The sequence below is a fragment of the Anolis carolinensis genome, chromosome 3 (genome assembly GCF_035594765.1).
Source record: "Anolis carolinensis isolate JA03-04 chromosome 3, rAnoCar3.1.pri, whole genome shotgun sequence".
Lineage (NCBI taxonomy): Eukaryota > Metazoa > Chordata > Lepidosauria > Squamata > Dactyloidae > Anolis > Anolis carolinensis.
Genome location: NC_085843.1, coordinates 155,589,552 through 155,602,393, shown reverse-complemented (window position 1 = coordinate 155,602,393; position 12,842 = coordinate 155,589,552). Strand labels below are relative to the sequence as shown.

Sequence of the window (12,842 nt, the reverse complement as noted above, 5' to 3'; positions counted from 1 at the left end):
GTTCATATCACTATTCAGTTAGAAAACAAGGTAGTTAGAGCCTGCCATCTGTAGACAATCAAGAAATAAATAAGCAACTCACCACATCAGGGAAATCAGCACGCTTGTTATTACTATGGAAAAAAGCAAAAATTATGAGATCAACAAATCCATACCTTTTGTCCCACATATTCAGAAATTTGTCTGTGAAGACAATGCTGTCAGGCAAGTTCTTGAAGCATAGGAAAAATGATGATTAAAAAAAAAAAACCGGTTGCATCAAGACTAGGACAACAAGGGAAGCAGGAAACTAGTGCTTTCCATTTGTCTCCTCATGGTTTGCTCCTTGTCTCATTTGATAAGCCATTAGTACCAGTTTGTATTCTGATAGATTCATATTACCGGCACCCCCCAGACACACACAAACACTTCACAAATGAAAGTTGCCCAAGGCCCCTTTTACACTACCCTAGATCCCAAGATCTGATCCCAGATTATCTGCTTATCCCAGATGATCTTGCAGTGGAGACTCATATAATCCACTTCAAATCAGATCACCTGGGACCAGATCCTTGGATATAAAGACAGCGTAGAAGAGGCCAACATAACATTAAAGGCCCCTTTAACAGCTGTATAGCATCCACATTGAACTGGATTATATGGCAGTGTGGACTCAGATAATCCAGTTCAAAGCAGATCTTGTGGTTTATCTGCCTTAATCTAGGTTATATGGCTGTTTGGAAGGGCCCAAAGTGTGTCAAAAATGGCAAAAGATATTAATGAGGAGCTCTCTGCCTTGGAGTGTGGCGGAGACTCTTTCTTAGGATGCTTTTAAATGGGGGTTGGGTGGCCATCTGTGGGCGGGCGGCTTTGCCCCCTTCTACACTGCTATATAAAATCCAGATTATCTTCTTTGATGATCTGGATTATATGGCAGTGTTGAAGGGGCCTTTGATTGTGCTTTTCCTGCATGGCAGAGGGTTGAACTGTTTGGCCCTTGGGGTCTCTTCCAACTGCCCTATATCCCAGGATCGGATCCCAGGTTATCTGCTTTGAACTGAATGAGTTCAGTTCAGAGGCCATGCCATCTAATAATATACAACTTTTAAAAGTACAGTATACACTTTACAATATAAACATTTAAACTTATTCTATAAACTGGCTCTTTCAAATTACAGTAGCAGTGACCATCCCAGTAGGAATGATAACAATAACAAAATCTTATTTGTATTATCCCAAACTGTTTCCATTTCTAGCCTCCGTTGTGGACTTTACAAATTTAGCTGGGATTTTTTGGGCTGCAAATGCAAATGTGGCAACCTTTAAAGTTATATTTTTGGAATAATCCGCTAACAGATCACAGATAACTGCTGACTATTGTCATAGAATCATCCAGTTGGAAGAGACCTCATGGGCCATTCTTTCCAACCCCCTTTCAAGAAGAAAATCGCATTCAAAGCACCCCCAACAGATGGCCATCCAGCCTCTGTTTCCTAGCCTCCAAAGAAGGAGCCTCCACCACACTCCAGGCAGAGAGTTCCACTGCTGAACAGCTCTCACAGTGAGGAAGTTCTTCCTAATCTTCTCCTTGCCTGAAGTTTGAAGCCATCCTTCTGCGGCCCCTTCCACACAGCTGAATAAAAACCCACATTTTCTGCTTTGAACTGGAATATATGGCAGTGTGGACTCAGATATCCCAGTTCAAAGCAGATATTGTGGGATTTTCTGCCTTGATATTCTGGGTTATATTCTGGGTGTGGAAGGGCCTTGTGTCTTCAGGGCAGCAGAAAACAAGCCTACTCCCAGAATATTGTTTCTAGCATCATCATACAAAGGGCAATGTAACAGAGGGGGCTCTTCCACACAGCCATATAACCCAGAATATCAAGATAGGAAGTCCCACAATATCTGCTTTGAACTGGAATATATGGCAGATAACTCAGTTCAAAGCAGATATTGTGGGATTTCCTACCTTGATATTCTGAGTTAGAGTGTTCCCTCTAAATAGCGTCTCTGTCTGCCACTGCCTTGTGAGGCAAAAACAAAGCTGTTTCAGCCTACTTTTCTCTCCCTTCGGCTCTTCCTTCCTTCCTTCCTTCCTTCCTTCCTTCCTTCCTTCCTTCCTTCCTTCCTTCCTTCCTTCTGCTTCTCCTTAGGAAGGAAGTAGAAAGAGGGATTCACAATATTATTTTATGATTTATACTATTATTTTAGTATTTATTAAAAAACTGTGAAACAGCAAGGGCGCAAAAAGCGAACCGCGAAGTAGTGAGGGAACATTGTATATGGCTGTGTGGAAGGGCCCATAGTGTATTAAATTTTCTCTTTCCCCCAACCCACAAATACAGTCTCATGGATTTCCCAGATAATCTGGGATAAGCAGATAATCTGGGATCAGATCCTGGAATCAGGCCCGTAGCCAGGATTTTGATTCGAGGGGGCTGGGATTTTGATTCCGGGGGGGCTGGGATTTTGATTTGGGGGGGGGGGGCTGAGTTGTAAGTGAGAGAAGATTTACCCTAGCAAACCTTTTGCATCATTATCCCAATACCCCCTTGCATATGGGATATATTGAGCATGGTGATCAGATCATGATATGATTAAACATAACAGTTTAAATAATAAATGTAGGGTCTTATCGTGGACCACCCTGAAAATTTCGGGGGTGGGTGGCTAAAGCCCCTCAACCCCCCCCCCCCCCCCCCCCCGCTACATGCCTGTCTGGAATATAGAACAGTGTAGAAGGGGCATAAGAACCCTCCTTCTCTTTCAGGCCCCTTCTACACTGACATACAATTCAGATTATCAAATCACATAATCCACATTATTTTCACTGCCATATAAACTTCTGGCAAACAACGTAGTAAAATGTGGGCTAGACAAAACTAGTTAGGTGGATCTGTAATTGGCTAAGCGAACGAACCCAAAGGGTGCTCACCAATGCGTCTTCTTCTTCTTGGAAAGAAGTCACAAGTGGAGTGCCGCAGGGTTCCGACCTGGGCCCGGTTCTGTTCCACATTTTTATTAACAACTTAGACGAAGGGTTAGAAGGCAAGATTATCAAGTTTGTAGATGAGACCAAACTGGGAGGGATAGCTAACACTCCAGAAGACAGGAGCAGAATCCAAAACGATCTTGACAGATTAGAGAGATGGGCCAAAACTAACAAAATGAAGTTCAAAAGGGACAAATGCAAGATACTCCACTTCGGCAGAAAAAATGGAATGCAAAGATACAGAACAGAATGGGGGACGTCTGGCTCGACAGCAGTATGTGTGAAAAAGACCTTGGAGTCCTCGTGGACAACAAGTTAAACATGGGCCATCAATGTCATGCGGCTGCTAAAAAAACCAATAGGATTTTGTCCTGCATAAATAGGAGTCTAGTGTCTAGATCCAGGGAAGTCCTGCTCCCCCTCTATTCTGCCATGGTCAGACCACACCTGGAATACTGTGTCCAATCCTGGGCACTGCAGTTGAAGGGAGATGTTGACAAGCTGGAATGTGTTCAGAGGAGGGCGACTAAAATGATCGAGGGTCTGGAGCACAAGCCCTATGAGGAGCGGCTCAAAGAGCTGGGCATGTTTAGCCTGCAGAAGAGAAGGCTGAGAGGGGATATGATAGCCAGGTATAAATATGTGAAGGGAAATCATCGGGAGGAGGGAGCAAGCTTGTTTTCTGCTGCCCTGCAGACTAGGACGCGGAACAATGGCATCAAACTACAGCAAAGGAGATTCCACCTGAATATTAGGAAGAACTTCCTCACTGTGAGGGCTGTTCAGCAGTGGAACTCTCTCCCCCGGACAGTGGTGGAGGCTCCTTCTTTGGAGGCTTTTAAATAGGGCTGGATGGCCATCTGTCAGGGGTGCTTTGAATGCGATTTCCTGCTTCTTAACAGGGGTTGGACTGGATGTCCCATGAGGTCACTTCCAACTCTATGCTTCTATCACCATGCTAGAGCCGCAATTGTGCATTTGTGCCGGCTGAACTGCTGACCTGAAGGTTAAGTTGCTGACCTGAAGGTTGCCGGTTCGAATCTGCAAGGTGAGATGAGCTCTGTCTGTCAGCTCTAGTTTGCAGGGACATGAGAGAAGCTTCTCAGTAGGATGGTAACACATCTGGATGTCCCCTGGGCAACGTCTCTGTAAACAGTTAATTGCCTCACACCAGAAGCGACTTGCAGTATGTTCTCAAGACTGGATGGCCCATGAAGTCTCTTCCAACTCTATTATTCTATGATTCTATGTTTCTATAACCCAGTCCAACGCCGATAATCTAGATTTTATATGGCAGTGTGGAAGTGGTTTCAGGAAGGGCATCCTGGGGAGCAAAGCCCCCAACGATGGAGGGTGCCTTCAAAAGGCTGATAGGTTTCCACTTCACTGAGAGTAACTTGCCTGGCTCCAGCTGTGGAAATGCTGCAGCTGAGGAGAATAAATGTGGGGAAAAGTTCAGGGCGCTATCATGGCTAGAGGGACGAGGCAAGGCTAAGAAGGGAGTTGCTGCTTGCTTGCTTTCTGCAACACCGGGCCCTTTGGAAGGGGAGGATTCCTATAGAGAAACGAAACTCCAGGCAACCCCCAGATTCAGTTTCGTTTGTGAAGACGGACGGAGCCAAGTCCCCATTTGTTTCCTCTGAGACGTGGAGCGATGAGTTGCCCAAGAAATGGAGCCCGAGGCTGTGGAGGCTGCAACGCGCTCTCGCCACGGGACGGGTGTCTATACGCCAGGGACCGCAGAGCAGCAGGGCAGGAGGATTGGCAGGGGCAGCAGCAGCAGCAGCGCCCGGAACAGCAGTAAGTCTTGCCTTGGGAATCTCTTTCAGTTCTGTGAAGTTGGTGGGAAAGTATCCGAAAGTATCGCAGTTTAGCAGTGGAAGCCTCATACCTTTCAAGGCAGCCTGTGTGATTTTGGAAGCTACAGTAGAGTCTCACTTATCCAACGTTCTGGATTATCCAACGCATTTTTGTAGTCAATGTTTTAAATACATCATGATATTTTGGTGCTAAATTCGTAAATACAGTAATTACTACATAGCATTATTTAGTATTGAACTACTTTTTCTGTCAAATTTGTTGTATAGTATGTTTTGATGTTTAATTTGTAAAATCATAACCTAATTTGATGTTTAATAGGCTTTTCCTTAATCCCTCCTTATTATCCAACATATTCGCTTATCCAACGTTCTGCCGGCCCGTTTATGTTGGATAAGTGAGACTCTACTGTACCTGGTTCTTATATGAATGGGAGACTGCCAGTGAAGTCTAGGCGCTGCTTAAACCTTTCCACCTTTTCAGGACCCTTTTTGGCCTGAGAATCATAGAGTTGGGCCATCCAGTCTTGCCAATGTTTTGTCACCAAAGTTGGGCAGTGTACATAATAATTGTTACTGTTTATTCGTTCAGTTGCTTCCAACTCTTTGTGACTTCATGACCAGCCCACACCAGAGCTCCCTGTCCTCCGTCACCAAAGTCAAGCCAGTCATTTCAAGGATACCATCCATCCACCTTGCCCTTGGTCGGCCCCTCTTCCATTTTCCTTCCATTTTCACCAGCATCATTATCTTCTCCAAGCTTTCCTGTCTTCTCATTATGCTGCCATTATTTTTGCCTCTAATAGCCTTCCCTCCAGTGAGCAGCCGGGCATTATTTCCAAGAATATGGACTGGTTGGATCTTCTCTTGGTCCAAGACACTCTCAGGATTTTCCTCCAACAACACAGTTCAAAAGCGTCTTCCTTAGCTCAGCCTTCCATATAGTCCAGCTCTCACACCATAGGTTACTACGGGGAATAACATTGCTTTCACTATATACAGTAGAGTCTCACTTATCCAATACCCACTTATCCAACGTTCTGGATTATCCAACACATTTTTGTAGTCAATGTTTTCAAAACATTGTGATATTTTGGTGCTAAATTCGTAAATACTGCGTATTGAACTACTTTTTCTGTCAAATTTGTTGTATAACATGATGTTTTGGTGCTTAATTTGTAAAATTATAACCTAATTTGATGTTTAATAGGCTTTTCCTTAATCCCTCCTTATTATCCAACATACTCACTTATCCAATGTTCTGCCAGCCCGTTTATGTTTGATAAGTGAAACTCTACTGTAATAATACTGAATTGTATTTGTTACCTGCCTCTCCTGATGGAGAGACAGGTAACAAATAAAATAGGGCCAGGTATATAAAATAGGTATACAAACCAAACTTTTTTTAAGCATCAGCCCCTTAAATCCATGGATATGAAGGAGCACAGCTGTACCAACTTCCAAGTAAATACAGTAGTCTCACCTATCCAAGATAAACAGGCCAGCAGAATGTTGGATAAGCGAATATGCTGGATAATAAGGAGGCATTAAGGAAAAGCCTATTAAACATCAAATTAGGTTATGATTTTACAAATTAAGCACCAAAATATCATGTTATACAACAAATTTGACAGAAAAAGTAGTTCAAAATGCAGTAATGCTACGTAGTAATTACTGTATTTATGAATTTAGCACCAAAATATCACAATGTATTGAAAACATTGACTACAAAAATGTGTTGGATATTCCAGAACATTGGATAAGCGAATGTTGGATAAGTGAGACTCTACTGTAATACTATGTAACAAAATTGGAAAAAAATCTGTTCCTGGTTTGAAAGTATTTCCTAATTAATTGTGTAGTACTTACTTTGAAAGTAGTTGTTACATTCCAGAAGCTTTGTTTTTTGTGGCTGCCACAAACTATGTTGAATTGGTTGAGACTCAGTGAGATATTTATTGAAAAACTATGGCAAAATGTGCTGCAGGATGTCTCGCAAAAACAAAGTTTTTGCAGGGTTGCTGTGAGTTTTCCAGGCTGTATGGCCATGTTCCAGAAACATTCTCTCCTGATGTTTCCCCCACATCTATGGCAGACATCCTCAGAGGTTGTGAGATATATTGGAAACTAGGCTAGTGAGGAATCTACAGGGTGGGAGAGAGAACTCGTGTCTGTTGGAGGAAAGTGTGAATGTTGCAACTGATCACCTTGATTAGCATTGAATGGCCTTGCAGCTTCAAAGCCCGGCTGCTTCCTGCCTAGGGGAATCCTTTGTTGGGAGGTGTTAGCTGACCCTGATAGTTTCATGCCTGGAATTTCCCTGTCTTCTGAGTGTTGTCTTTTATTTATTGTCCTGATTTTAGAGAATTTAACTCATAGCCAGATTTTGTTCATTTTCATGGCTTCCTCCTTTATATTGAATTTGTCCACATGCTTGTGGATTTCAATGGCTTCTCTGTGTAGTCTGACATTGTGGTTGTTAGAGTGGCTGAGCATTTCTGTGTTCTCAAATAATATGCTGTGCCCAGGTTGGTTTACTAGGTGCTCTGCAATGGCTGACTTCTCTGGTTGGATTAGTCTTCAGCACCTTTCATGTTCCTTTCATGTTTGGGCAGTGCTGCATTTGGTGGTCCCTATGTGGACTTGTCCACAGCTGCATGGTATACAGTAAACTGCAGAAGTGAGAGGATCCCTCTTGTCTTTTGCTGAACATAGCATTTGTTGGATGATCTTATTATCTTGTGATATTTTTGTTTACTTCTCTAACAAAGAAAAGGAACCAAGGAACCAAACAATCACATGCTATGATCATTTGTGGTTTCTGGCAGAGGAAGAGAGAGGACTGGGCCGAATGTCTTGTGACAATCCCAGAACATAGTTCTGTGCTAATTCTTGCAATGCAGTTGGATGGGCAGAGGCCAACAATTGCATGCAGAATGTGTGCTATATAGTCTGTATTTTTCTATATTTGAGATAAGGAAGGAAGCACACTACCATGGAATGAGCTATCTGAAGGAGAATGTGTGAAACTTTTTTTTCCTGTTGAGGCCTGCTAAGCAGGGCTTCAGTTAGATCAGTGGTCCTCAACCTCTGGGTCTCCAGATGTTTTAGCCTTCAACTCCCTGAAATCCTAAACTGGCTGAGATTTCTGGAAGTTGTAGGCCAAAACCCCCCTGGACCCATAGATTGAGAACTACTGAGTTAGAGTCCTCCATTCAGTTAACCATTTTTTCCCTTCCTGCTGAGCAGATGGTGGTGGAGGGACTGATTCCTCTTGTTGAAGTAAACATCTTTTTTTACAGGAATCTTGCTTGAAATTAGGGTGACAACTGTATGTCTGAGGTCCATAGGTCCACTTGGCTCATATTAAATACTTTGGGGACAAACAATTTTACTCTTCATTGATGAAACATAAGAACCAACAGACCTGTTTTAATACGAAACCAAACACAATGGATGTTGAAATGTTCCAGTTAAAAAGGTAAAGGTTTCCCCTGACATTAAGTTTTCCAGTTAGAAAACCATAAATTATACTGAAAATTATACTAACTCCACCTTCTCACCTCACTGAGCATCTGTGAGATTCTCAGTGAAGTCACTGTTTCTCCAGTTTGCAACTTGCTCATCTTACAGTATCTTTTGGCTGCTTCTGTAGGCCAAACTTTGAGTCAGTGTTTTTTGCTGTAAAAATCTAGCCCTTCCCACGTTCCAGTGTCTCATACTCTTCCTCTCCCATCTTTGCTGTGTTCCTGAACCAACATTTTAAAATAACAATTTTTTTTTATTTATTAGCGACATTTATATCCCACCCTTCTCACCCTGAATACAGACATTTTTCTTCTAACAATTAATAAAAAATATATTTCAGCTAGGTGCATCTTCATTAGAGCACATAGCTTAATTCAGGGCCAAACATCCCTTCTCCTCCATTTGAGGCAGAGTGAGTGTGACTTGCCTAAACTTACCCATTGAGTTATTTTGTGACCATTGCTGTAGGTATTATTGCTTTGTATTTTACTATAAATATAGATACTGTAAGTAGTCCTCTGGAAATGCAATTAAGATTTTCGGAGTACAGATGCAACCGTATCTTGAGAAGCCTGACTTGGCCACAGTGTCCAGGCATTGGTTACATCTAGATTGAATTACTGCAATGCACTCTACATGGGGCTGCCTTTGAAGACTGCCCAGAAATTACAATTAGTACGAAGATCGGCAGCCAGGCTTCTAACTGGAGCTAAATAACGGGAGCGCACAATGTATGTTTCAGCTAGCATTTGATAATACCTAGTCCCTAGTTATAAATGCCCAGTCCCTAGGTTGCCTAATATTATTTTTTTCTGCACTTTATCCAATACCCCTGCCCTATGGTACACTGCTTGAATTATCCCATGCCCACCCTTTTATAGCCTGGTCATGCCCATTGTACTACTGGCTATTCGTTTTGTTATTGTTTTGATGGAGTTTCAATGCTTCTGTTTTATATTATGTTCTATTTCATTGTACTTTTATCTGGATTGTTATATTTTACTATGCTCTTATATTGAAAATTTGTGTTTTAATTAATTATTTTTTATTTATGTCTTCTGGGCATTTTGTCCCATATGTAAGCTGCACCAAGTCTCTTCGGGGAGATGGCAGCGGCTATAAAAATAAAGTTATTATTTTCATTATTAAGATCATATAAATATTATGTTAAAAGCCATTAAGGTCTCAAAAAATGCCGATAGGCTGCTTTTAACAGTGAAAACAAGTGTAACTATAGTTAGTTACTGTAGAAGATAGTGTTATAGCCCAGCTTTGTTGTTGTGGCTCTGCAAAGGGTTAAATGTGTTTGCTCCTTGTTTTGGTAGATTTTGCAAAAAGGCTATTGTGTTAAATAGAGTTCTGTCTTATGTCTAGAATCCTCTGTATGCATAATAAAATAAGATTTATGGCATTTACCCAGTGTGCTGACAATTCATGTGAATGCCATAGCTTTCTAGTATCTCAGAAAACTAGAACCTATCTTTTTCTATTACCCAAAACTACACGAGTCTTTATCTTTAACTTTGCTGCCATGAAAATATAATGAGAATTTACCCATTCTGTGAGAGAGAATGCTCCAAGTCCAGGTAGCAGGAGACAGATGATTATCATCTTAGCAGTAAGTTTTGTTCTGGGAAATAAAAGTACATCATTTCCTGCTGCAGAAGTGTTTGCACTGGTACTTTAACCACTTCTATTCCCCTCCCCTTAACATATATGGCTTTTGTCAGGAGATATAACTCCAGATAAGGCTGCTGGAGATGGTAAATCGTTTCTCAGTTCTGTTAAAGTACCAGGGGTAAGTTTAAGTAAAGGGAAGAATAAGCTAGAAGGACCATTTCATATATCCTTGGTTCCTAATATTGAGTGCCATAACTGTATGGCATACTTATGTATCACTTACACAGTGATCCAGCCACGGAGAAAGCCCAGGGTTTGGTTGATAAGAGGATGGAGCTTGCATCCCCAATACAAAGCCCATCCTAATGCAAATGGGGGGAGGTGGTAAAATATATAACCCCCAACCCCTTTCTGGCTAACCTAGTCAGCATGGCCAGTGGCCGATGATGATAGTTGTAGTTTACAATAACTCCTGATATAAGATGAGATGTATTTATTTGTACTAAAGTTGTTGGTTGCTCTTGGTAATAGCCTTTAAGTTGGCTTGAACTTTATGATGTCCTTGTGAATGACAGCAGTCCAAGGCTACATGTTGTCAACAGCCCAATTTAATTTTGAATCTCACAACAGCATATTCTCTGGTTACTAGCTTGAAACTGAGGGCCCTTCCACACTGCTGTATAAAATCCACATTGACCCGGATTATATGGCAGTGTGGACTCAGATATTGCAGTTCAAAGCAGACACTGTGGATTATCCGCCTTGATATTCTGGGTTGTACGGCTGTGTGAAAGGGCCCTGAAAAAGTCAGGCCAGTATGCTGTTTTCTCCCTCAACCTCAAGTCAGTTGGATGACCTTATATTAGCTGTCAATCATTTCAGTATCTTTCCATTTCTTCCTGAAGAGTTGTCTTTACAAGTAAGCAACCTATATCAACTATTGGAAATATCATACTAAATGCTTTAGAAAAAACCCAGAAAATTAAATTAGTGCCTAAAGCAGAAGTGGGAAGCATGCAGGCCTCCAGTATCGCTCATCATTGGCTATGTTGACTAGGAATTACGCGAGTTGCACTCCAACAACATTTTAGACCATTGCACTGCCTTAAAATCTTGGTGAACACATCTTTCTTGAGATGCTACCTAAACCTCTATATTAAGTCCTATATATTTAAAATGAAATACTATTTTAAACCATACAAGTAACTTAATCATTTCTCCACCTCTTTTTCTCTATAGTTCGGATGCATTTGTTATGATAGCCCCAAATCCAACAAGGAGGGATCAGTTACAGAAAAGTAAGTATATGGCTTAGCATTAGTTTAATACTATTTGAATTTTGCATAAAATTAGCCCCTAGATTCTGCAGGCCTGGTCTGGAGCCTCACTTCTGCATTTGCTATTTCCACCAAAATGCTGATGTAGCAAGTCAGATGTGTCTATTGCTTTTCATAATATCTATATGATTCTCACTACAGTTAAATGGATCATGAGCTGATTGAGAGATTAACATGTTTACTTTGAAATAAGCACAATATATTCCATACGTTACTTCCTGAAATTAGTGAATTATAGAAATTGATAGAAAATTTCACTTTGCATATAATTGGCTGGAGTGTTGTTGAAATATTACATTAATGGGTTTGCTTTTTCCAGACAGAATGATAGGCTATTTTGCATCCACAGACTTTGTCTATATCTCTAATGTCTTCCTTCTTTTATTATTGCCCACACTAGTGTAAGTAATACCAGCACTGTGCATCGAAATATTTTAAGTACAGTAGAGTCTCACTTATCCAACACTCGCTTATCCAATGTTCTGGATTATCCAACGTATTTTTGTAGTCGATGTTTTCAATAAATCATGATATTTTGGTGCTAAATTCGTAAATACAGTAATTACTACATAGCATTATTTCGTATTGAACTACCGTACTTTTTCTGTCAAATTTGTTGTATAACATGATGTTTGGGTGCTTAATTTGTAAAATCATAACCTAATTTGATGTTTAATAGGTTTTTCCTTAATCCCTCCTTATTATCCAACATATTATCCAACGTTCTGCCGGTTTATGTTGGATAAGTGAGACTCTACTGTAATACTTCAGGAACAAGGAAGAGAGCCCCCGGTAGCACAGCAGATTAAACCGCTGGGCTGCTGAACTTGTTGACGAAAAGGTTAGCGGTTTAAATTCAGGGAGTGGGGGTGAGCTCCTGCTGTTAGCCCCAGCTTCTGCCAACCTAGGCCAAGAAGTATGTTCTCATGTTTCTCCTGACACGATATTAAGATGTGTATAACATTTTAATACATTTTAATATTTAATATTAAATATTTAATAATATTTTTAATATTTAATGCTTTCAATAACAAATTATTTAATTGTGTTTAATATTTATATTCATTATAATTTAATGTACTTTCATTGTTTTTAATATCCAAACCACAGTGGTGCAATGGGTTAAACCCTTGTGCTGGCTGAACTGCTGAACTGAAGGTTAAATTGCTGACTTGAAGGTTGGCGGTTCAAACCCGTGAGATGGGGTGAGCTCCTGCCTGTCAGCTCTAGCTTGCTGGGACATGAGAGAAACCTCCCAGCAGGATGGTAACACATCCGGGCGTCCCCTGGGCAACATCTCTGTAGATGGCCAATTCTTTCACACCCGAAGCACTTGTAGTATGTTCTCAAGTCACTTCTGACACTATAAAATCGTTTTTAATCAGCATTGGTTTATATTGTTACTCACCTTGAGTCCCTATATTGGGAGAAAGGCTAGATAAAACTAAATTAAACAAAGAAACAAATATTTTTGTGTGAAAACAAGACACAACATGGGAACAAATAGGCTTATATAATTTAATCAACGAACGATGTGATTTCCATTTCTGTTTCAGTGTCTTCTGC

General features: G+C 40.9%; 1 protein-coding gene across 6 annotated transcripts in view; it reads left to right on the top strand.

The window, feature by feature from the left end:
- epsti1 (epithelial stromal interaction 1) overlaps nt 1-12,842 on the top strand; it is a 76,800-nt gene that overhangs the window by 17,730 nt on the left and 46,228 nt on the right. For 3 of the 6 annotated variants that reach the window (XM_008106812.3, XM_008106813.3, XM_062975619.1), the window contains one exon: nt 11,179-11,237. In XM_008106812.3, the coding sequence (XP_008105019.1) occupies nt 11,195-11,237 (43 nt within the window). In that variant the 5' untranslated portion in view covers nt 11,179-11,194. Of the gene's footprint in view, nt 1-4,371; nt 4,775-8,142; nt 8,273-11,178; nt 11,238-12,842 lie in introns of those variants that run through there. The other 3 variants (XM_008106811.3, XM_008106808.3, XM_062975620.1) reach the window with 3 other exon arrangements.